We start from the raw sequence: 27,032 nt of genomic DNA, 5'->3' as shown, positions 1-27,032 counted from the left end.
TGTTTTTAAATTTCTATAGTAAGCTTGACACTTTTCACCCCTGATCACACTCTATCACCTCTAACATGGTACTGGTATTGGATTATCAAAATCATGGGAAGCTTTTTAAATAATTCCCATCCTTACTACTTAAATCTGCAGGCTCAAAATACCGTCTGCATCACTGACCCATTTGGGAAGACACACACATCCCTCACAGGATAGGAAGAAGCAGGGGAAAGCCCTTTTTATAGCAGCCATGAATGTGAATCTTCACAGGACTGTGATTAATAGTCCTGGTAACTCAACTTGTTCTTGTACGTTCTAAATCCATCCCTTTACGAGACGAGGGTATTCCTTACTCTGCCAGACCGAGGATGGTTTCCCGTTTGTACTGGTCATCTGCAGTAAACCGTTGCACATCCACACCCTTCCGCAGGCCCTGGAGGATCTGAGCCTGAGTGAAGTCCAGGAGGCGCTCGTTGTAGTACTGTAACTGCTTGGTCAGTGCAGCGAGCTCCTCAGGCCAGGCTTCCTGTCCGTATCGAGTCACGTGCCTGGTGACCATCTTGATTAGCTCTTTGGGATCGGCCTATGAGTAACAAAAAGACTAATTAAAAAAAAAAAAAAAAAGAGTAAAGTGGGAAGAAGATCATGTCTGCCAGGCACCTGTTTGACCCTTCACACTGCTGCCATTTAGTCCAGGCTGACAACCACGCTGAGGAGGCAACTGCAGAGGCGGTGCGTTTTGCAGACCACAAAGACGGGACACAGAACTGACTCTAGGAGCGGGTTTCTGGACTCCTGCTCCGCTCTTCCACCTTAAAAATCACCACCCACTTAAAGAATAATGTATGCTTGCTTTTTCAACTACCATCACCCTATACCAGATCTCTTCCCCAATTATCTGATCATTTATAATAATTCACCCTGGAAGTAATTTTTATCATCATTGCCCCTAGATAAATTTTCTTTGGACCATCTAAGTGTTCTCAGTAACAAAGAGCTGCAGTTCAATGATTCCACAAGAAATGCCTAAATAGCTAAGTAGAAGAATGTTTTCTCCAGGGAAAAGTGAGGGGAAAAAGCCCCATCCCTGTTCCTGAAATCATAAATTTTTCTAGTTTCATAAGAAAGTACGCAACCAATTTTCACTCTGCTCAATTTGGGGCTCAATGGGATATTGTTCCTTAAATCTAGCAGCTTCTTTAACAGCAATACAATTATTCCAACAGAACAAAACCCGGAACTGAACGGCTGACAGGAAAGGAAAATACGTGGTTAACCAACCACAATTATTTACATTAAAGCTGGTCCGGGTGTCCACAAAGCAACAGCAAAGCAGCCATGATTCTGGAGTTACCTAATATGTGGACAACATGAACTCAATCCCTCCCAATTTCTGGGAAAATATGGCGCATATTTTAATACCAGCAAATTAGGAAGAAAACTCCAGAAATCTACCTTTGGTTCTCAGAAACACGTCTGATTACCGTAAGCCATCAGCATTTCTAATGTGTGAGCCATTATTCTGAGCTACACACGAGATTCGTCAATGTCCAGTCCATATTACCTAACCTAGCCTGACATTCTCTCTCGATCCTGTTAAGGAACAATCTGGGAGTACCGATAAAAACCAATTAAAGAAATCTTGGATTCCAACAGGTGGATTTAAGAAAAAGTCAACCTTACTCAATTTTTCCCCTACCCCTAGGCAGACACTGAGTCTGCCTGAGACAGAGACACTGAGATACGTGTCTCAAGTCAAAAGATGTGCGTTTGAAAACTAATGCTCTGAAGTAAGCAGCTATAAGACCATCTGTCATTCATTCAACAAGTATTTTTTGTGCACCCATTATGTACCAGGTGATGTACTAAGATGTGACCCTTTCCTCCAAGAATTCAGTCTATGAGGAGAGACAATCAAGCAAACAATTATAAAATGGTGTGATACAAGTAAGCACAGGGTGCTATGGGAATACAGAGGAGTGAGACTTGGGCACGTATCAAGGTCTTCTTGGAAGAGTTAATTTCTAGGCTAACTGCTCAGGTATGAGAAGTAAAAAGGCCAGCAAAAAAACAGGGAGACAAATTCTGGTAAAGGGGAGAGTATGTGCTAAGCCTGGATGCCTAAGACCTGATGGGAAGATGGAGTGAATAAAGCTGATCTAACTGCAATAAGAAGTGATTTGGGAATAAGCTGCATATGGCTGGTACTTCCGGAAACGGATATAGGCGAAGGAGACCCCATGCCTCAGCCAACCCCCTCCTACTTACGGACTGAAGCCCTGAGGCACCACCCTGAACCGCCCATCGGGGCAAAGCCCCCTCTGAAGCTGTCTGGTATAGGGATGCTGCTGGGGACCAGCCAGCCTGTCTACACCTGCTCTGCACCCTGGTGTGCTCTGTTGTTGCCTGCTCTTCTCACACCTCATCCAGTTAGCACTTGCCTGCCTAGGAAGAGAGAGAGCAGGTGCAAATATCCAATGATCAGGGTTTCAGGGCAGCAGGAGAGCTCTTCTGTAGGTGTTCTTTCCGGGAACTCTTTGGGTCGGTTTTGCACTCCACCAGCAAACCCACGTTCATCAAAACTGTGAGGAAGGCTTCTTTCCATATACACTCTGACCCTGTGGTTTCAGGCGAGTCCTCAGCCTCCAGTTGCCCAGCGTGCTTTGAGGGAGAGGCTACAGCCAGGCCGTCCATCTCTGAGTGTGACTCCCACCCCCACGCATGCAATCGACCACCTCCCCTCGCCCAAGGGTTTCTCACAGCTATTGCTCCACATTCATGTTTTTACTGTTTGCTTTCTGGCATCTCAAGGACTTGGTCCCTGTATTGGGAGAGTGGACTATATATGTGATCTCACTTCTATTCTCTTTGTATTCTAATACCATTTATGAAACAAATCCCCAAACCAGGTAGAGGGTTAATCTCCAAAATGGCAGCACAGAGCAATAATGAGCATAAATAGTGATATTTACATTGGCTTTTCTTTATCTCATAGAGAGCTTCAAGTCTCCACATACAACCTTCATTTTCGTATGTGGCAAAAAATACCTATTCTCTCCTTTTACGAATGAAGAAAATGGCATGGCAGAGTGTAATAAGCGTGGACACAGAGAAGTTACTAGCTGACCTTGTGCAAGTTACTTAACAACTTCAAATTTGATTGTCTCATCTATAAAATGGCAATATATATAGCTTGCATGGCTTCACAAAGCTTAAGAGACCATACACACACACACACACACACACACACACACACACACACACACACACACACAAATACACAAACCAAGACCTGGCCTTTAGCAGGTGCTCCAAAAGTGAAAAGGATTATGGAATTTACTCAAAGGTATACACCAGTTACACTTTAATTGCACCTCTACTGCACACTTTACACTGCATTCTCTTATAAGTATTAAAACACAGCTTCCAGCAGGCAGAGACCATGGGTACTTAGTGGATTTGTCTTTCCTAGAGCACATTAGAGTTTCTTGAACAAGTCAGGTGTGGAGTAAAACGGAGACACACTGAACAGCAGTTGTAGCTTTTAAGTTAGTAATACTAGTTTATATTCCAGATCCTTCATTTAGCAGAGATGCAATTTGGGGCAAGTTACGTCATGTCTCTGTTTCCTCATCTATAAGAGAGTCAACAAGCACACCATCCTCGTGGTGTGTTGGGAGGCACAAACAAAATATTTTTAAATGTCTTTTTCTCTCTTATTATATGAAAGCAAATTGGGCCCAGCGCTTACTCCCAAGAAACTAAAACTAGTGATTGTCAAAGATGTACACATAAACAACTCACAGAAGGCACCTGAATATAAGAACCATTATAGAAACACAAACAAGAATGCTGGAAACTCCTTAGAGGGAGCAATGGACACTCCTGACTCTTCCGGGGCTCAGTTTCTTCAGATGTAGAGCAAATGAGTCTCACAAGATGATCACGTTTCTAGGGCTAAAATCCTGTGAATGTATAAGAATTCAATCATGAAAATAAAATAAAGCCTTGTAAATCCCTCCAGGTGTGGAACTGGGGAAGTTCTACATCTCATCTCATTGATGCCTCCACTAAACATCAGAACAGATTTCTTTGTTAAAAATACAATTTCAGACCAACAAATTATAACCAGTAGGTCCCTACACAGTTTAAACAACTTTCATACCTTCTCCTTTACTAAGTAGAAATTGTCTAGCCCCTCTGAATAATTTTTACTTCACATTCTCTGTGCATCAAATGTGTTCACTTTTCTAAGAAATATTTAAGAACAAATACCTAATATTTCAGTCTTTGGTATGGAACAGACATAGTGCTAAATACACATGAACTGAATCTCATTTAATACTAACAATCTTGGGGGACCAGAGTCTACTAGTACCATCCTCTTTAAGATGGGTAAGGAGGTGAGTAGCTTGACTAAGGCCATTCAGGGTAGGTGGCAAGGCAAGATATGACTCCCAGGCATAATGTCGCCCAAGAACCAGCCTTTTATATTCGTTGTGCAGGGGGGTATCTCTTAAAATTATAAGAATCTTGACAAGATCAATGTACACACAGCTCCCACCAAATGTACATGAGATCTGGCATTTGAGTCCTTTTACAGATGATCAACTTTCAATGATGGCCTTAATGCTGTCATTCTATATTACATCAGAACTGACCTATTTTTTTAACACACACATTCTCCCTCTCATCCCTTTTACACATATACACACATGTGTAAATACAAATGGTCACAGAGGACACACCACGGTAGATGTTCAACTGGAGATCCTGGTTTGAGCTGTGTTTCCAAGCATTCTGTCTTCTCTAAGAATAACGGAGAGAGATTTAGAACAGAAAGAATTTAGAATATCATTTTCTGTTCAACCTCTTGATATAAATATACCTCCTTTTAAACTTCCATCCTAATAAGGTGGTGAAAAGGGGCATTCTATTAATTCCTTGATGATAGGTCTTCAAGTTTATGGATCAAACATTTGTTAAATGTGTAGGAATATTTTCAATACTTATTTATTGGTAAAACATAATACTAATTCTTTCAAAATCTTCCCAAAACAAAGAGCATTAGCTATGAGGAAAAAACACAGGAACTGGCATCAAAGAACCTGGATTGCTGGTTCTTCCTTCCTGAGCGTCAGGTTTTCCATTATTAAAATTGAGGCAATTTCTCTCTGATACACTCTTCACAGAGACTGAATGAGAGTAGATGGATGGACATGTTGTAAGTTCCGGCTTTCCATGCAAATTTCTCGTCTTACCATCATCACTACTAGTTTCTACCCCTTCCTTCAGGAACTTTACTGGTCATGATTACTTCCAATGTATGACTTAAATTTTAATAATAATTCTTCCCCTGAGCTTATCACAATTTCTCTAAAAATATTCCAAAAGCATCCTCTACTCAGCCCAACACTTCATTTCATACATTCATTCATTCACGGCACAAGTGTACTGCATTAAAGTTTCTAAAGCACTTTCACATGATTTTCATTGACCCTCATACCAACCCAGTGATGGGCACAGGAGACTGCTGTTGCTGTTTTACAGATGCCAACCTGCATGGAAGGCATCCTGAGCTGGGGTCCGGCAGCGAGGAAGTGAGTCCAACCCCCAGCCTCTGGCCTCGTGGGCACCCCACTCCATCAGCCCTTCCTCCCTATCCTGCCAGCGGGGCTCCCTCAATGCTCCACACCCAGCCTCACACCTGAAGTCATGAATTTCTGTGTGCAGAGTATATTCAAACCTCTCTTCCTCTGTTTCCCACCTAATTTCAATGATATGATCCATGGGTATGAAAGCTCCTGGGCTCTAAGAAACTTTTGAAGGACTTTATGGGTAGCTTCAGAATCTCCCATATTCTGGGGCTTCCCTGGTGGCGCAGTGGTTGAGAGTCTACCTGCCAATGCAGGGGACACGGGTTCGAGCCCTGGTCTGGGAAGATCCCACATGCCGCGGAGCAACTAGGCCCATGAGCCACAATTACTGAGCCTGTGCATCTGGAGCCTGTGCTCCGCAACGAGAGGCCGCGATAGTGAGAGACCCGCACACCGCGATGAAGAGTGGCCCCCGCCTGCCGCAACTAGAGAAAGCCCTCGCACAGAAATGAAGACCCAACACATAAATAAATAAATAGATAGACAGAGAGATAAATAGATAAATAAATAAATAAATAAAATTAAAAAACAAAAAGATACTGCAAAAACTGAAAACATAAAAAGGCATCAAAAATTTAAAAAGTGTAGAGAGTTGGGCTTCCCTGGTGGCGCAGTGGTTGAGAGTCCACCTGCCGATTCAGGGGACACGGGTTCGTGCCCCGATCCGGGAAGATCCCACATGCCACGGAGCGGCTGGGCCCGTGAACCATGGCCGCTGAACCTGCGCGTCTGGAGCCTGTGCTCCGCAACGGGAGAGGCCGCAACAGTGAGAGGCCCGTGTACCGTGAAAAAAAAAAAAAAGTGTAGAGTGTTAAATTACTCTAATTTTTTCCCCCAAATTTGGCAATGCAGTTCTTCTATGGGGTGAAAAAAATGCGATTTCTTTAAAGAATATGGTCAAGTCCCTGTAAAAACAAAATGCACATAAATATTTATGACACCAAAATGCTGGATGACTTCATCTACTACTTACTAGAAGAGGTAATAAATCCATTCAGGCTTAATAGTCTCCATTTCTTGGTAATATTGTTTGGAAAGTTTTGAACAGGTGGTATGTTTCCCCTCTAGGGTTGTTATTTGCTTGAAATAATTTTCTACTTGGCATATTCAATTAGTAGCTTAAGAAAACACATTTTAGAAATAGTTTACCATAAAGTTTTGAATTTCATCCCCTGCTGGGTTTGCTTCTCTAGCATATAAAACTAAAGGGCACGTTTCCATTTTTAACTGATTTTATTTTCTGAAACTTTTTAAAAAGAATGATAGAGAAATCACAATTCAAGATGCATTTATGTGGGGAGGGATAAACTAGGAGTTTGGGATTAGCAGAAACAAACTACTATATATAAAATGATAAACAACAAGGTCCTACTGTATAGCACAGGGAACTATATTCAGTATCTTGTAATAACCTATGATGGAAAAGAATATGAACAAGAATATTTACGTATGTGTATGTATGTATGTATGACCGAATCACGTTGTGTACACCAGAAACTAACACAACACTGTAAATTAACTATATTTCAATTTTTAAAAAAAGATGCATTTACAATAATTACAAAGGTAAGATATAAATGAAAAGAATCAAGGTACAGAAAAATGTGTAGAGTTTACTCATATTTGCATAAAAAGTTATTATATAAATACGCATATCCATAAACTATTTCTGGAAGTAGACAAAAGGGAAATACTTTTTGTTTTATCCTATTTTCATCATTTGAGGTTTTTGTCATGTGTGCATTAACATAAAGAGTTAATTAGGACAAATACTAGAAGAGAAAATTCTCTGCAAGTGACCATTTGCCAATCATCATTACAGGTCTCTAAAAAGAAACAGGAACGCCCAGGGGGCTGCTTCAAAGCTCATCCAGGTTTGCTGCCGGGTGTGGCAGACTCGGGATGTGCTTCCCGTCAAGATGCACAGGCTTTTTATCAGAAACAACACCACAAATTATATCAGTACTTTTATTCAAACCTAGTAATCTACCTAAGTTATCATTCTAGCAGCTCAGAACTACAGGGGGTGGGAAGAGAAAATGTGAGAATAGAAACAAGCTGAACTGACAATCAAGTGGACGCTAAGCTTCACAGAGCGTTATTATGTGTGGACAACAAATTGAAACCACTTTGATTTCAGTTTCCAGGATGATTCGTCAGGAGTTTGTCATATCTAATTCCAAACCCAGCAGTGCCGTTTTATACAGGGGGAGATGCTGAAAAGACTCAAATAATGAGTCATTAGGTAGTCAATGGACAACGCAAACATACTTAAAACATCCAGCTAACGTGCCCATCCATGAGGGGTCAGGGCTCGAAACTGTAAAACTGAAGGTTGTCCGAATCACAGCAGCTGGAATGATTCCTCAACTTATTCACATGCCAATAAACAGTCACTGAGTAACTGCAGTGGGTGAAGCCCTGGGGATTCAGCGAAGATGGGATTCCTGCCCTCAACAAGATTACCACGAGGCGAGAAGACAGACTGCATCAGCTACCATAGCCTAAAAGAACCACTCCAGTGGGTGTCTGGAGGAGAGCCGTGAGAGACGGAAATTAACTATACTACAACTTTAAAAAAGGATGCATTTACAATAATTATAAAGGTAAGATATAAATGAAAAAAAAATTATTTCAGGCCGGTATCTGCTGAGGCAGCAGAGAAGACTTCACACAGGAGGCTCTTTTGAGCTCAGACTTACCTATTGATAATGGGAAGAAGAAGGAGGTATTTCAGGCAGGAGAATTACATCTGCACAGGCGCAGAGGTGTGGGAATGGATGTTAAATTAAGAGAAATATACATTCTGAACAGCTGGAGCATAGACCTCAAACGAGCTAGTGTCAGGATCATGGCTGCCGGGGTGAGGAACAGCCGCCAGTCCTCTGAGGGGCTTCCCTGCCATACACAGGAGAGACTTTAGCTGGTAGCCATCGCAGAGCACGTGAAAACATCCTCCTGGGAATGACCCGTTAAGAACTGTGGGCCAGAGATCACTCAGGTCCGAAACACAGTGGCACGCTGCTTCTGACACAAAGCTAGGGCGGCAGCACATCCAAGTAAAAGGAAGGTAAAGACTGGGGTCAGGAGCTCTAAGTGACAGGTGTCACCTTCTCCCAGAGCATCCCTGAGCAAGTAACCGCATTTCTCTGTGTCTTACTTTCTGCAACATGAGAGACTGCTCCACAGATCAAGCGGGAAGGAATGTGAAAGGTACTAAGACAGCCAATGCCTTCCCAGGGTTAGTCTGACCTTCCTACTGACCCCTGACAACTCTCGTTCACAAGCCCTCACGAAGCCTGCTACTGTCACACCCATCCTGACACCTTCCCAGCCAGAGAGAAGAGACCCCATCCGGTCACAGTGAAGTCTGGTCAGAGACTCTATTTCTATGCTTTTCCTCTGCAGTCAGGCAATGCTTCCAAGCCTTGAATTTTATAGCGTGACATTTTAATACTTCCTTAAATATTTTGTGAAAAAACACCACAGCACATATGATGGGACAGGGATACCTCAATTCATCTGTTACAGATTCCACCCCTCGATCTGGAACGTTCTTCCCCTCCATCTTTCTGGTGCTATGCTCGTCCTTTTCATTACTCAATTGAGGTCTTTCCTGAGGCTGTTTAAATCGTATTCTACACACACAGTCCTTAACTGTCTTCTTGTTTTCAAAGCTCTTATCATAATCTAATAAAGTATACATTTTATTTACTTATTTTGTTTATAGTGCTCCTTCCTCAGTGGAATGTAAATCTGAAAAGGGCAACGGTTTTTTTTTTTTTTTTAAACATCTTTATTGGAGTATAATTGCTTTACAATGGTATGTTAGTTTCAGCTTCACAACAAAATGAATCAGTTATATATATACATATATTCCCATATCTCTTCCCGCTTGCGTCTCCCTCCCTCCCACCCTCCCTATCCCACCCCTCCAGGCGGTCACAAAGCACCGAGCTGATCTCCCTGTGCTATGCGGCTGCTTCCCACTAGCTATCTACCTTACGTTTGGTAGTGTATATATGTCCATGCCTCTTTATCGCTTTGTCACCGTTTACCCTTCCCCCTCCCCATAGTCTCAAGTCCATTCTCTAGTAAGTCTGTGTCTTTATTCCTGTTTCACCCCTAGGTTTTTCATGACATTTTTTTTTTAAATGCCATATATATGTGTTAGCATACGGTATTTGTCTCTCTCTTTCTGACTTACTTCACTCTGTATGACAGACTCTAGGTCTATCCACCTCATTACAAATAGCTCAATTTCGTCTCTTTTTATGGCTGAGTAATATTCCATTGTATATATGTGCCACATCTTCTTTATCCATTCATCCGATGATGGACACTTAGGTTGTTTCCATCTCTGGGCTATTGTAAATAGAGCTGCAATGAACATTTTGGTACATGACTCATTTTGAATTATGGTTTTCTCAGGGTATATGCCCAGTAGTGGGATTGCTGGGTCATATGGTAGTTCTATTTGTAGCTTTTTAAGGAACCTCCATACTGTTCTCCACAGTGGCTGTATCAATTTACATTCCCACCAACAGTGTAAGAGGGTTCTGAAAAGGGCAACGGTTTTTACATATACTTTGCTCACGACTCTCTCCCCAGGATCTAGAATACTCCCTGGCATAAGTAGTCATCTGCAGCCAGCTCTCTGGCTTCTGTCACAGTCTGAACACGTGGTCTGTCTGGCGAGGGTTTCCAGTCCTCTCATCTGCAGCTCCTCTAATCCACCTTTACGTAACTGTCTCTCATGGATTTATGGTAAGTGGTGAGTTCACTGAGGTCAGACAGCCATAATCACCTTCTCATCTCAAGACTCGCTCAGAGGCCGTGGCACACATAAGGTACTCGGGGTGGGGTTTAGACCAGCTGACCAAGTGGCCTTTCAATCCTCTGTATTCATGAAAGGTGGAACATAGTGTTGGGCATGCAGTGTGACCTTAATATAGATTACACACATGGAAACAGTCCTGAGCCAATTATCCAGCACTTGTGTATGTACTACTGAAAAGATAAAGACATTTAAAAGCAGACACCAGCAAACGCCATGAATACTCTTTGCCAGCCAACCAATTGAATGGAATAAGAAAGACATTAAGTAAGTACACTGTTCCAGAAATAAACCTGCCACACTTCCACCTATATAATCACTTCTTTTCCTCAATTTATAACACAGTAGGTCAATTCCTTATTTCACATAAAAACATACCTGTGATATAAAAGCAAAACAAAGGAAAATTACTAGAGTATAGGATAAAAGTACTGCACAAAGCAGCAGTAGCTACTGAAAACAAAAAAATAAATTCAAAATTTCCAAAATAAAGTAATATATCAACTGGCTAAAAAAAAAGAAGCAGCCCTTTTCTTGGCCAATTCCATCTTAATATACCTATTCCTGAGAACAATACCCACTGACACTGATGATGCCCTTGGGAGAGTAACCTGCATGGCACAGGGTTCCCCCACTCACCTTCCTCTTTTTAAATAAAAACTGATGAATGAAAGCCATAGATTTTGCCACGAATGGAATGTTTTCACATACTTAAGGTTCTTAGATATGTTTTGGATGGCAGAGGCAGCTAGAACTTTGATACTCATGTGAAATTATTTCTTTATAGTCTACTTTGGGTCGGAGAGGAAGAATTCTGCCTCAGTAAAAACTGAAGCTTGGATTTGTACACAGAGTGGATTTGGAAGTCTGATCTATTTGCTCACCTACTCTTAAAGTGGTAATTCTCTTAAAATGTCCGGTATAAAAAGGAAATAATTTCCAAACGCTGATGATTAAAGGTGGTGTATACAAGTAAACCTAGAGGGCTTCCATTTTCCAGCGGCATCTGGAACACTTCCGTGTCCACAAAAGAAGGCACGTGTAACCTGAGGCCATGTTTAGGTGCTCTCACTCAGAAATTAACAATAAAGTTAAATAAAAGTGTCAGAAGCTTGGTGGCAAGTAGGCATAGTGTGCCTCAACATTTCATCTGCATAATTACTACTCTCATATCTCTCTGGCTTAAAAATAAATAAAAGTGCAGCACCGTTCAAAGAACTACATTGCCTACTGTCCTCAATTAGAGCCATCTTCCTCTTGAGAAGTGAGTTAAAAAGCTAACTCTCCATTTCTCCTCTCCTTCAGCCTTTCCTAAGAACGCTGTAATATAAAATAAATGACAGAAAAGTTAGGGGATGAATCAGCATTCACAATAAATATTAGAAACTCTACTTCTTATTAATTCCTGGAAAAGCAACTACGTATAACACAGAAAAGGCAAAGGCTGTCAGCCACTGGGAATACAAAGCACTCTGAATACAAAGTGCATCAGTCCCTCCAAAGAGGTAAACGTGTTTAACTACTTTAGAAAAGCTTAACCCTGCCCATTAACAGGGTGGAAACCACGAGGACTCACCCTGTAAAGAGGATGGCACTTGTCCCTGAAACACGGAGCCAACCGGGCGTAGATCTGTAGGCTATAGTAATAGGCTGCCAGCTGGAGAGACAGAGCAGAGTGCGACTGCTTTTCAAAGCACCTGTTAGCGTCTAACACCTAGGAAGGGAGCACGAGAGAAACAGCTCAGCTGAAAGGAAATTGGCACAACCGTCATAAACCATTACATTTCTAGTCCTTACTCTAGAATTTTGGTTCAAAGTTTCTATCATATCAGCTCAAGCTCAAGCTCATCTTAATATGACTACATTAAAATTCAGAAGACATTATAAGGCAGATCCTATGCACATGAAAGCAGATTTTAAAATCAACATTTCAGCTAACATTGTAGAATTCACTTTCCGGATACTGACCACAGTCCTTCCATCTTGCAAGAACAACCAGAAGGAAGTGAAACATATAACAAACAATTTACTGGTGAAAACCCCCAGTAAAGGCTTAGCTTATTCATTTTTAAGTCCTTGTTTCTTGGAAAGGGGAAACTTACCTGTGGTAAGGCAAGGAGATAAGCAAGAGCCAGGGTCATATCATTTGGTAAAGCATCGCTCGCCAGCTGCAAGAGAACTGAATGTAGAAAACATATATATATATTGCACTATATTATTAGAGGATCCATGTGACATTCATAGTTACTAAGTGTCATGACTTTAGTCCTTTATGATGTCAACAGTAATTCGTTTCAGAGAACTCTTTAAGATCCTTTATGAAGGTCTATTCAGCACCATAGAAATAACAGACTACATGAAACTATGTTAAATGATAACCTTGCCTCAACTCAAATTATGCTGTTTGTTACTTACACAAGAGAAAACCCAATTAGTGCAGCTACAAAGTCTAAGTGCATATAGATCAGTGAGGATGGTTTCTGCCAGCTAATCTTTTGGTTTTCAAGACCCAGACCAAGCTATAAAATTCTGGATATCAATGACAGCTACTGTAGAAAATGACCGTCTGAGCATTAACGATGAGAGTAACAACACAGCTTTTTGTGAGTGCAGATTTAGGATAAATCTTCTGATTTTACTACAATTACGGTAAGTGGTTTTGTTCTTTCTCTTCACCACACTCCACAGAAGGAAAACCAGTCTCTTGCTTTGATTATAGAACACCTTAAAATATCCCAACCATCTACAACTTTTCCACAAAAATTTTTATATAAGCAACGACCTATCAGTGTCATGGCTTTAATAAAGGAGAGAACACTTCCAATAACATCTGTGTTTATATCCATTTTTTTTCTTTTTTTTTTGCGGTACGCAGGCCTCTCACTGCTGTGGCCTCTCCTGTGCGGAGCACAGGCTCCAGACGCGCAGGCTCAGCGGCCATGGCTCACGGGCCCAGCCGCTCCACTGCATGTGGGATCTTCACAGACGGGGGCACGAACCCGCGTCCCCTGCATCGGCAGGCGGGCTCTCAACCACTGCGCCACCAGGGAAGCCCTATCCATTTTATATTAATAAGGAGGTATTCCATTTAGGGTCTCAAGTGACAAATACCAGGTAGTCACTGTAATCACAATGTAAATCTTTTATTTTTAAAGAACGGACTCTCCTAACCTTCACTAATGAAGGTAAACAGTATTTAAATAATTCAAAGTAAATATTTCACTTTGTAAATACACCATATAATTTTTTCCCAGAAGATTCACCTTCCTAATTGTGTCTTACTTGAACTAAAATTTAAAGCCATCCATATAAGCTGAGCTCGGCTGACCACTGGAGCAAGTGGGTGGGTGTGCGGTGAGAAGCCAGCTGCAAGTGGCTGGAGCATCAGAGGCTGACCTAAAACCCAGCATGTCCTGCGCATGATCTATGGGGGAAGAAACTGAGCTTTCTCCACTGTGCCTCTGCAAAGAGTTCTCTAAATACTCACTTCCTCTGTGTTCTCCAAATCTCATAAACCAAGTTGGACCACCAGTCAGCCTCAGGCCTCCCAAGGAACTGTACTGTTCTAGAGATGTTTTCTGATCAAAAGCTACTCATTTCAAGGCCCATTTCCACATTCAGCCCTTCACTCAGTATCAATGAGAACTTTCTCTGAACCTAATATTGCTCTAAAATGAGAATCAGGGTTCCTGCCCTTTCAGAGTAAACACACTAAGACCAGAAAAAGTCTTCAAATAAATAATTTAAAACTACAACGCAAAGGGCCCAAATCAAATTTTATACAAACAAGTATGAGAGCAAAGAAGAGTTATAAAATCGCCGAATGTATTCTAGAACACTATCAAAACTGAAGGATGAAGGACTTAAGTTGTACATTTTGGACAACAGAAGATGAAGGAAGAAAAAGCATGTAAGCTTAGTCTGCTGAAAACCCTGTACTTCTGAGAAAGATTTACTTAGAGTCTAGAAATTGCACACCATACAAACACACATAGAAACACACACACAAGCCCAGGGCTGCCATTTTGGCTTATGTCTGCCTTATGTACTTTACCATTTAATATCTGCCCAGCTGTCCGCAGGACCTTTAATTTGGAGAAAAAACAAATTCCAACAGTTTCACATACTAATAATTCTTCCCTATTAATTTTCTTTCTTTGTTGCTTTTCTTATAAGATGACCTACAACTGCAACCTTATTTAGTTTTTTTCACCCCCGTTTTTATTTTCTTCAGGTACTTCCCTTCCTTATGCACAAAAGAGGCCGATTTTCAAACAAGTATATCTAAACCCACTCATCAAAAAACAGCCCTGTCTCTTCAGAGCTCAGGAGCCCTTATTTCAAGTGAGTGGCTGATGCTCCAGCTAGTAGAGGACCACCCCTCTCCCTCTCAGAGTTGTAGTTGGTTAGGGCCAGTCTGAAGCCTGCCTGGGAAAATCAGTCCCATGACTGACTATCTTCCCGTCAGACTTTTCTTTTTTTTTCTTTTTAAATCCTGCCATCAACTCAATCTTTCACTCCATTTAATGTGCATTTGGTTATTTCCAAAAACCAAAGCACCCTCAAGGGATGAAAAAATATGGTACCACTGAAGATATTCCTAAGCATATGCTACAGACCCTGAAGGAAATTCCAAAAGGAAAACAACCCAACAAAAAACAAAAACAACAAAAAAGAGCCATGACAGCATGGTTGGAACAAATGCATAGTTCCCAGAAGATACCTTTGAGAGAGAGAATCTCCATCTGAATACGTAAGTTCCAGTAGGTTTATTTTTTAAAGAGTTATATTAATTCACAGATACAACTCACAAGATGGTCACTAGCATTTCTTGAACATGTATCACTGAATACAAAGCTTTCAGCAGGCAAAAGAGAAAAGAAATAGTTAATTTCCATGAGCTAAAAGTAATGACAAAAATCACCCTCAGAGGAGTCCAAAGAATCATCACTGTTAATTTTCACCAAGCAGTGAAAATAATCACTTTGAAATACAAATATCTGCTCCAAGTGAATAATAACCACATGGGTTTTATTTCGTATATACAAATGTGTTCATCATTTCAAACTTTTCTGCATTTTATAATGCTTTGACACTGGGGGGGTCTTGACGATCCTGGTGAGACTGCCCTCCCAGGGCTAGCTAGTCAATTGGCAGGTAGAGCAGACGGTTTCCCGGTGAGCACGCCTTTGACCTAGAGACCAACCAGTTCAGAGCCAATTCTCTGAACCACCCCCTCTCTCTCTGGCTTTTACACTACAGAGGCAATACTACCTCGCCCTGATCACCTCAGGGCCAGGCGCCGGTCAGCCAGAGACCATCCCATAGCCCAGAGTCCACCAGGTTATTCAAACTCTCCATCGTAAGCTTGCTCAAGCGTGCCTACCACACCTCTCCTGTTCCTTCCCACGAAAACCCATACTCTGGCCTCATGCCTTCTGCCTCCAGGTGACCTGAGTGCCTCCCCACGTGGCCCAGGTGGCTTGCTGTGTCTTCTGTTTCTAGGGATTGGTGAGTATAAACTTCTTCCTTCATGACAATCATTTTCATGTCTGGGTGTCTGCCCACACCTGAATAAAACCAGACTCGGGGTACATTTCAGAACAACAAGTAAAACATCTATAAATGTACAATGAATCCCTGGCAAACAAAATCAGGCAGAATGATACAGCAGGAGGGAAACCATCTTCAGAACCAGAAAGTTACGGGATCAAAGCTAAGACCCACCACTGACTTACTGCACAAGTTTTTCCAATTGATCGTCCTGTACCCAGTAACTCTCATATTTCTAAAAATAGTACACTATTCTCCCAGTGAGACACATAAAACCCCAGAGTCATCTTGGACTTTACTCTCTTCTCCGCTCCCAACATTCAGGTAGTCATCAAGTCCTGCTGAATTATTTCTAAAGAACTCTTTCACACATACTTTCTATTTTCACTGCCACGAACTCTAGATTGTCAGTGTTCAAAACCTGGACTCTTTCAATAACCCCCCAACTCTACCTGATGCCTTCAGTCTTTCTCCTTCCAATCCATCCTTAAAATAGTAGTTTCATACTAATTTTATAGGAATGTTCATTAAGTACTGTGTAATCATGTCTCTCGCCAGCTGAAAACACATTTTCTCTCTCTCTCTCTCTCTCTCTCTCTCTCTCTCTCTCTCTCTCTCTCCCCCCCGCCCCCCCCTCAATGGTTTCCCATTCCCTAAAGAAGGAAAGCTAGATTTCTTATTTAGCACTCAAGGCCTTCATAAATATGGGCCAGCCATAACTTATGGTTTTAACTGATATTATCTCTACCCTATACCCCAGCCAAATTAATCTGACATTCAAATGACCTATAATGCAAACTCTCTATAAAGAAAGTGCTCATGCCATTCCTCTATATAACAATAATAATAGTTATTATTATCATAAAATGAAAATAACTATTTAAAAAAAAAATCTGCTTTGATGAGCCAGATATGAGATAGAGGCTTTGTATAAATTAGCTCTAACTGCCACAAAAAGCTCTGCAAAGAATGCAGTATTAACTTGTTTTTACATAGGCTTGGAAAGCTATGTAACCTAAACTCAGAAAGGCAGTTAATCTGTAAAGACAGTGTTATGAACCAAATATTTGTGATTCCCCCAAATTTATATGTTGAAGCCCCAGCCCTCAACATGAGGGTATTTGGAGATGGGGCCTTTGGGAAGTAATTAGGGTTAGATGAGGTCATGAGGAGTGGGATCCTCATGATGGGGTTAGTGCCCTTATAAGAGGAGACATCAGAGTTCACTTGTAAACACTCTACTCTTTCTCCCCGCTCCCTCCCTCCCCCGCCCCCCGCCCTGATGTAAAGACACAGTGAGAAGACAGCCATGTGCTAGCCAGGAAGAGGCCACTACCAGAACCCCAAAACGCTGGTACCCTGATTTCCAGTCTCCAAACTGGGAGACTAAATTTCTGTTGTTTAAGCCACTTGGTCTATGGTATTTTGTTACGGCAGCCCAAGCTGACTAATACAGACAGGAAACAAGACATACAAAATTAGATATCTCTTCTTGTTAATATGTACCAGGCTGTCGACAATATTATGCTATTGCAAGCAATGAACATATGCCATATTTTTCATGTGCGTGAATTCACAGGATAAATTCCTAGAAGCAGAATTATTAGGTTAAACAATACCCGCAGCCATAATTTTCATAGCTGTTGCCGAATTGCCACGTATTTTTCAAATTCTCACTTTAAGCCAAGTCCTCACTGCAGCAACTCGACCAGGACTGCTACTTAGCCGGCACAACTCACCCACGTGAACGTCCATTTGGCCCATTTCTCAAGAGGCTTCTTGACATCTATTTTAACTACACAAGATGAAGATCCCTTAAGGTTGGGGTAAGTCCAAAATCCACTCCACAGGGTAAGCCTTCACTCATATGAATTGACTCCTCAGGATTAATCCTAAGAGAAAGGCACCTGGCCTATTTCCCTTCTCTGGGGAACTATGACTCAGACTTTTGCCCTACTGTCATAGGATGAACTCCAGCGAAATCCAGAATAATAAATTCTATGTAAATTCTTCTGTGATTGGGTTCTGTTACTGGTACAGTCCTTGTGCAGATGAAGACTATAAACTCTAGATAAAGCACAAAAGGCAAGTATCGGAAGGCACTGGAGAGGCACCGAAAGCAGACAGAGACTGGAGGGTAGATGCCATTTGGAAACATGACATGGCACCGGTGATTTCCCATTTTTACAGCTTCTATCCTGAGGGCAAGCTCCTGTCTGTTCCTTGCCAGGCAGGTAAAATTCGGATAGAGAACCTGAAGTCTTAAAGAACCAGAGCCCAGAAAAACCACGACTGCTGACAAGTAAGAGAGGTCTGATAGTTTCTTATAAAACTAAACAAATCCATAATCTTTGGCCCAGCAAGTCTACCCTTAGATAGTTATCCCAGAGAAGTAAAAACACAGGTCCACAGAAACACTGTACAAGAGTTCACAGCAGCTTTTTCATAATAACCATCAACTGGAAAAAGCCTTCATGTCCCTTAACAGAAGAATGGGTAAACTGTGGTATATTCATACAATGGAATACTTCTCAGTCATTAAAAAACAACGAAAAAGGGCTTCCTTGGTGGCGCAGTGGTTAAGAATCCGCCTGCCAATGCAGCGGACACAGGTTCGAGCCCTGGTCCGGGAAGATCCCACATGCCGCGGAGCAACTAAGCCCGTGCGCCACAACTACTGAGCCTGCGCTCTGGAGCCCACGAGCCACAACTACTGAGCCCATGAGCCACAACTACTGAAGCCCACGCACCTAGAGCCCGTGCTCCACAACAAGAGAAGACACCGCAATGAGAAGCCCACGCACCGCAACGAAGAGTAGCCCCTGCTCACCGCAACTAGAGAAAGCCCCCACGCAGCAACGAAGACCCAACACAGCCAAAAATAAATAAATAAAATAAATAAATTAAAAAAAAAACAGCTTTGTAAAAACAAAAAAAGAGAAGAAAGAAAATAAAAACCTACTGATAGATGCAGATAAACCTCAAGTTTTACACAAAAGAACACATCCTGCATGATTCCACTGAATGAATTCTAGAACAGTCAAAACTGATCTACAGCGGGGAAAATCCAAACATTTGTCACCTGACTGGGAGTGTGGGGTGGGTGTTTTCAGGAAAGAGGCATCGACTTTCTGGGGTGATAGAAATGTTCCGTATCTTGAGAGGAGTCAGGGTTACACAGGTGCTGCACTTGTCAAAACTCACCAACCTTCCGTCTACACTTAAGATTTTTGTATTTCATTGTTTGCAGATGTTATCTCACAAAAAAGTTAAGAAATGCTGACTCTAGTCAAAGATATGCACAGCGCAGTGTCAAGGGGTGAAGTGTAATGATGCCGACAACTTTGAAACATGCCAGCAAAGCAGCTGGATTTGGTGGATGGACTAGAGCAAGTGTAGTAAAATGTTCGCTGTAGAATCTAGGTGGAGAAGTATGTGGGAGTTCGCTGTAGAATCTTCTCAACTTTTCGGTGCATTTGAAAATTCCCTTAATAAAATATTTGGGGAAGAAAAGAGAAAAAACTCCTCTCTGAAAACAGTGCCAAATGCTCAAGCTCCCCATCAGTTATTTTTTTTCCCAAATGGGGTTTCCTGAAAGATCCTTGTAGACAAGTGTACACACGCCTCATCTCCAGCACTAAGGCAGCTGAGGTTCCGGCCACACAAAGCCCATGACCTCCCCACTGCTCCAAGACTAGAAAGACCACAATCACTGGCATCGGGTACACCACAGTCCCCTACGTCCCCAGGTTGAAAGGGAAGGGATCATATCTCTTCCCTAATCCTTAACACAACTGTTGAAGTCATCTTGTGACATCTTTCTCCCCCACAGCCAGATCACAGCTCATCAATCCCTACAACCCAGAACCCCTCCTGACTAATAACCAAATTGTTGAAGGAAACTGATGGTGGAGGGACCAGTGGGGAAGGGGGTGGGGAGAGACACGATAACTGCCCACACTTCACACCACCCGAACTTTCCCAGCAGCCCTCACTGAGGCTCAATTATTCTTGCAAAGTAGAAATCAAGCCCTCACATACGGGAAGCTTCTCAGAGTCTGAATCTGTGAGCCATCTGATGCGACGCAGGACAAAATGATCAATGAGGATCTGAAGTAGACCAGATCCCACGGGCTTTCACTGGGACCCACCAGATGTCAGGCTGGCCACAGACTGGGTCACAGTGATTTTACATTGCCATTTAAGTTTTTTTTTTCTTTTCCCCAAAAAAGGCCTGCCCTACATTTAGCAGTGTGTATGAATTTAATCTGCAGTGCTTATTCTCTAACCTTGAATACAATGCATTTTCTAAACAAGTTATACAGCCAAAATCAGATGAAAGCTACGTCTTAATCCTCCAAGCACTAATTCTCTGCAAAGGAAGTGCCTCTGGAAAGCACTCTATGATAAATTTAATTCCAGAACTAAATTCACAGAGGAAGGCTGCCCATATTATTGATTTGGAAATCATTAGCCATTAAATCATTCATTTAGCTAAATAAATAATGATCAGTTTTCTTCAGCTAGTCTCCATAAAAACCTTTTCATCAACTTTATTAAAAAATCCTGAAAACTCAGCGCATGTTGGGAAGTTTAATTTGTACCGTGACCTACTTCTGAACCAAAGTCAGGAGTCCCATTTTTATGATTTTTAATTTGGGTCATTTAACCTATATCATTCATCAAATCTGCTGACTTTCTGACAAATATTTGATATTATAAAATAGCCAGAGATATCTGTCTCAAATATATTAGCATTATCAAGAGAAATCAAACATGTTGATCATTTTGTAATATACAGGAGTATCAAATCACTATGCTGTATACCGGGAACTGACAGTGTTGTAGGTCAATTATACTTCAAAAACAAGCAAACTCATTGAAAAAGAGATCAGAGTTGTGGTTACCAGAGGCGGTGGGTAGCGGGACAGAGAATTAGATGAAACTAGTTAAAAAGCAGTACAAACTTCCCCTTATACATAAGTACTAGGAATGCAATGTACAACATGATTAATATAATCAACACTGCTGTATATTACATAGGAAAGTTATTAAGAGGGTAAATCCTAAGAGTTCTCATCACAAGGAAAAATATTTTTTTTATTTTTCCTTTATTTCCTATCTATATGAGATGATGAGTGTTCACTAAACTTATTTTGATAATCATTTCATGACGTATATAAGTCAGATCATTACACTGTACAGCTTAAATTCATACCGTGCTATATATGTCAATTATATTTCAATAAAATTGGAAGTGAATAAAAAGAGATACACCACACATGTCAGGTTCATTCAACTCAGAATGCCATTTAACAGATGCAACAAAAGGCATGCAGGGAAGGGTATGGCCATAGTCTGTTGACTGACTTATTATAAATTTCAAGGGTTTAAACAAGGAATAAATATCTAAATGTACTTTTTAAAAAAATGAAACATCTAGTATTCTAATGTATCAGACCTATAAGATCACATTTTATTTGTACCTACTTTATAATAAAGTTGCCTGTTTATCTGCAAAAGAAAGGAGATATCAAATGTGAGAGTTTATGAAAATGCTTCATAATTTCATAACCCAAATGTAAATTAAAGGGATGATTTATATTAAAATCACCTCTATATTTAAAAAGTTCCATTCTTAATATACACAGTAGGTACTCTGAAATGTTTTTCCTATTCAACAATATTAGAAAAAAAATTTTTTTTTAATATTTTAATGAACTTGGGTTCTTTCCCATGATGGGATATTAAAATCTGTCAAAAAGGACAATTTGAAGAAACACTGGGGCAGAAAGAAAATCCCTAAAATCCCACTAAAATCTCACAGACACTACAGTACTAAGAACAGAATACACATCTCTGGGCACTTGGATTCAGATTCACCAAAAGCATAGTCTCAATTCCTGTCCCAATAACTGTCATGCACGTACTGTACCTACTCTCATCATTGTGAAGAGACACTGATTTTGCACCTATCATATAGAAAACCCTGGTAAAAGTGTTAGAAATAGATATAGCACTCAGGATACGACCCTTAAGCTGAAAAGACCAGACACAGACATAAAAGATACAGGTGGCTTTCTCCAGGCTGCCAGGAAGCAGGTGTGTCAGAGTTTGAAGAACAGACATATGACGGTTGGAAAGAATCTGTTATCTTTCGTGAAACATCCAAAGGGTCTTAACCATGGTTTCACAACTGAATCGCCTGAGGAACTGTAAAAGATATCTGATGTGTTTGGACCCCACTTCAGGGATTCTGAAATAAATGGTCTACATTGGATCCCAGGCTTCAGTATTTCTTAAAAATACCCTAAGTGATTCGAATGTGCAACCAGCATGGAGAGCTATGGCAGCAGGCCTTGAAAACAAGGTGAAATCATAATTGGATGGACTGAAGTACGAGATGGCCAATGGCAAGGAAGTCAGTGCAGGGCAGGACTAGCCTTTAGGAAAAGGTGCGCAGACGGGGCCCCATCATCACCACTAAAGAGCAACAATCCAGAGGTGGAACATACAGGCCGTTATGCCCACTGTACAGATAAGGAAACTGAATAATATTCTTCTGCTTGAAACCCCCATAGCATTCAGTAGCAGGTTCATTTAAAATGTTTAACTCAGCACCCGCGTTCCTTCCAGCCAACTGCTGCCTCATTTCTTCACTGGTTGCCCACACTGTCTCTCCTCTCCGGGTATTAGAGTAACACACAAATCCCTGAAAAATCATGATGCCTATCTTCTGTGCTTCTGTGCATCTTCTTCCCTCTACCTAAAATATCCCCCTTCTGCCTCTCCTAACACATCTCCCTCTCAAATTCCCCCCTTTTTCATGTACTATACTCTTATTCATCCTTCAAAACTCAGGTCAAATACTACCCGCTCCAGGAATCCTCTTCACACGCCCTCTTCACTCAGCGGTCATACGTCTGTCATCCCAATGCCTCTTGTGTTTGCCTGTCTTAGCGCTTACACATAAATTTGTCTCCTCACTTGACTGCAAGCCCACTGAAGATAAAAATAGTGTCTTCGGGCTTCCCTGGTGGCACGGTGGTTGAGAGTCCGCCTGCCGATGCAGGGGACACGGGTTCGTGCCCCGGTCCGGGAAGATCCCACATGCCACGAAGATGCTGGGCCCATGAGCCATGGCCGCTGAGCCTGAGCTCCGCAACGGGAGAGGCCACAACGGTGAGAGGCCCGCATACCGCAAAATAAATAAATAAATAAATAAAATTAAAAAATAAAAATAAGTTATAGCATCAGGTTTCTGGGAACATGGCAGTTCTATTCCCCACACACATTTCCCCAAGTTTTATTCCACACAGCAATGTGCTCCATTAAGTGACAGCATCATCCAGGCTCACTGGCAGTTAGATGTAGCCAGCAATAGGTAAGTGGAAGTCCTGGACAGGACTGCCAAGAAAACTGTTTTTCCCACCCCGCTTTCCTCCTTACTGATGCCTGGAATATAGACAAGATAGCTCGAGCCCCAGTAGCCTTTAAATCCTGAGGTACCCACTAAGGATGGTAGAGCAGAGAGAGAGGGAAAATTGAAAAAAAACAAAAAAAGTCAAGACAATTACCCTGGAACCTTGAAAAGAAGGAGGCGAAAGAGGAAAAAAGTACAAATGGCAAGTTGTCTTTGGTAAACTTGCATACATTTCATTCTTTTCAAAAATTTCACATGGAAAGATATGTCACCATGCAGAAAAGTCTTAAGATGAAATATACAACTACATTCCATGAAACAAGCACTTAAACATTCTTAACTAATCCATAAAAGCAGGAAAAAAGGAAATATTTATTGAGCACTTTATATCATTCACTATAAGAATCACTTTACATAATTAGCAACCTTAAGATAGGAATTATATCTTATTTACCTTTTAAATCCTCAATTGGTAAGTATCGAGAAAAGAGTAGATACTCCATAAATGATTTAAATCAATGAATAAATAGATGTATAAGTGATGGTGTCAAGTTAAGCCATTCAAAATTACTGAAAATGTTATTGTTTTTCCCAACCCTCATTCATTTATACAGTCTCATCTATTATTCTCCTAATATAAGTTACACACTGTCGGGGAACTAGAACCTTCTTTCATACCTTCTGTTGTTGGAAATACTTCTTCTCCTTCAGTTTTAGTCTCTGCCAGTTTCCCAGTTCTCAGCAATACTTCTGCAAAGCTTTCTACCGGGACATGCTGATAGGTGCCATAGGTCACTTCAGACTAGACAAAAGAAGCAGTTACACCATTTGGTAGGGTGTCTTTTTCTCTATAAAGATATTCTTAGAAAACATAATGACAGGAAATTTATCTTCTGGTAACTTGAATTACTGAAGCACGTTATTTTATGTAAAATTATAAATAGATTTTAGTCTCATAACATGTTGTATATGAAACAAATCACATAAAACCAATGAACAACATGAGTAAGAACAAAGCAAAAGAAGTACATTTTCAGGAAAATTGTAAGTTTTGTTCATTGTTAAATGCCCACAACACCATGACAGCTAAATCCGTGTTCTTAGGCACACTGTACCTTACCTCTACAACAAAGGGATTGGAGATGACAGATTCGTAAAAAGGATGACAGCCTTGTTTTTCTAGGCCTTCATTGGCTCTGGTTCCAATTCGATAAGCACCACCAAATTCTTGTCCCTAAACAGAACAAAGTGAAGAACACTGGATAAAAAGAAAGAGACCTGGGAGGGGAGGTGGAGGAGGAAAGGAAGGAAGACAGAACAAACAGATTTCAGGAGAAACGCATCAATGTGCATGTGTGATCCAAAGAGAGAGTGTCAGAGTGACACCGATATCCAGCAGAGAATGTGAGAATAATCACCATATTCTAAGCGCAGCACTTCAACCTTACCCTGAAGCGCCTTTTGATTTTCCTGGTCACTTTGATATCACTGAATCAGAAACATCGAAGCAATCGGTGTTACACACATGGCCAACATTCTATACAACAGTCAGAATAACCTTTGCAAAACATCATTCTGTGCATACTGTTCCCTTGCTCCCAAATCCTTCAGTAGCTCTGAATAACGCAGTCAACAGTATTCAATCTCAACTGCAGAGAATAACATTCAAACTTATTAAATGTTAATTAGCTTTAAAGACTAACGCTCCACACCAACTAAACCACCTACTTTATGCATCCTACCGGCCACTATGCCTTTCTTCCATTATGAGGGTAATGGTCCATGCTGACTGCCCACCTCTCCTTCCAGGCCCACCTAAGACCGCACCTGCTGAAATCGCACCAGATGGAGACAAGGTACGACTGGGCCCCCTGCATCACTCCCACCTCGTCCACAACTACAACCCACACAGATGCCTTCATAAGACTGGTCATCAGTATTCCTCATTAGCAGTATTATAGTATCCCTACCATGGTTAACTGTCTTTATGTTTTGCTCTCCTCAAATAGATTGTAAAGAGCCCCTTATTGGAAAGCCAAGTAGAAGATATTCACCCATTCCTCCAAAGTTCATTGAGCACTTACTTTAGGCCAAGCATAGCCTCCGGAAATAACCAAGGTCCTGCTGCAAATGATGTTAGAAGTTACAACTGACACTTACTAGAAACTATACATTAGGCACAGTATCAACCACCTCATCTGAGACACAGACCCTCAAAACACCCCAACAGGTGAGACAGAAAAGTAACCCTAACCATAATCCAGTGTGATACATGAAACGAAGAGAGATGCACAGACTTAACCCACAGTCAAGCCCACTGCATGTCAGTAAGTGGTTTCTTCTGGGCGATCATCCTTAGTTCTCTTTCCTGCATATCCCACATTCAGACCATCATCAGGTCCACAAAATACATCCCTAAACCAAACACTTCCCACTTCCTTCATGGCTACCCTAATCCAAACCACCAACATCTCTCACCTGGAGTCCTGGAAGAGAGATCCGTCTTTTTGCTTCACTCCTGACTCACTACTGACGGCTCTCTACACAGAAGTTAAATAGACTTATGAAAAGTAAAGCTGGATCACACAACTGCATTGTCTGAATTTTCCAACAGCTCTCCGTGCTGCTGAGAATAAAACGTGTAGTCCTTATCGCAGTCTATGGAAGGCTTTGCATGGTGGGCCTCTTCACCACCTCTCTGATCTCATCTCCTACCATTCTCCCCACTCATCACTCTGCTCCCCCTTACTTTGGCCTCCTTTCTGTCCTGCAAAGATGTCAAGCACATTCCTTCAAAACGTACTTGCCCTACTTGGCTCAATCAGCTTTCTGCTCAGTGATTCCTCTTCTGAGAAACTAACTTCCCTAATCAGAACTTCACTCCCCCGGGTATCACTCACTATTCCCTTACCTTGCTTAATGTTATCTTCATAGTACTCATTACCACCTGCCATTTCATTATTATACAAATATTGCTATCCGTTGGTTTCTTTGTCTCCTCCACTGGGATACAGGTTACACAAGGGAAGGGAATTAGACTGAAGGATTTCCCCACTCTTCTCCCAGTGATGAGCACATTATCTGACACATGGAAAATGCCTGTATTTGCAGAATTAATTAATAAATAAGATACTCAAATGTTCAGGGTGCATTTATAAAAAGGCACGTTTCTTTTTCCTCTTAGTTTTCCAGTGAGAGATTAAAGGATGGATGGCAGTGTGAGAATGCAGAGAAGACAGCAGGGACATAGTGGGTTAAGATGTCACAGAAAACAAACTCAATTGTTCTACTGCTTGTCTTGACCTCTACTTGCAGAATACGTGAAAGAATCGGTTAAACCATTCTCTTTACCTAAAGGCCCTACTAAAGACTGAATGTTTGTGCCCCCTGCCCCAAATTCATATGTTGAAATCCTAACCGCAGTGTAATAGTATTAAGAGGTGGGGCCTTTGGTAGGTGATTTCGGTCACGATGGCAGAACCCTTGGGAATGAGATTAGTGCCCTTATAAAAGAGACTCCAGAGAAGTCCCTCACCCCTTTTGCCGTGTGAGGACACGGCAAATAGATGGCGGT

The 27,032-nt window shown here is 41.4% G+C and overlaps 1 protein-coding gene across 1 annotated transcript in view; it reads right to left on the bottom strand.

The window, feature by feature from the left end:
- The window catches only part of NBAS (NBAS subunit of NRZ tethering complex), a 336,980-nt gene that overhangs the window by 116,858 nt on the left and 193,090 nt on the right, over positions 1-27,032 (bottom strand). Inside the window, exons 37-41 of the mRNA XM_060168734.1 lie at positions 24,579-24,692; positions 24,137-24,260; positions 12,585-12,661; positions 12,059-12,196; positions 342-571 (exon numbers count right to left, since the gene is read on the bottom strand). Of these exons, the coding sequence (XP_060024717.1) occupies positions 342-571; positions 12,059-12,196; positions 12,585-12,661; positions 24,137-24,260; positions 24,579-24,692 (683 nt within the window). The remainder of the gene's footprint in view (positions 1-341; positions 572-12,058; positions 12,197-12,584; positions 12,662-24,136; positions 24,261-24,578; positions 24,693-27,032) is intronic.

The sequence above is a fragment of the Lagenorhynchus albirostris genome, chromosome 13 (genome assembly GCF_949774975.1).
Source record: "Lagenorhynchus albirostris chromosome 13, mLagAlb1.1, whole genome shotgun sequence".
Lineage (NCBI taxonomy): Eukaryota > Metazoa > Chordata > Mammalia > Artiodactyla > Delphinidae > Lagenorhynchus > Lagenorhynchus albirostris.
This window is presented reverse-complemented; position numbering and strand designations above follow the sequence as displayed.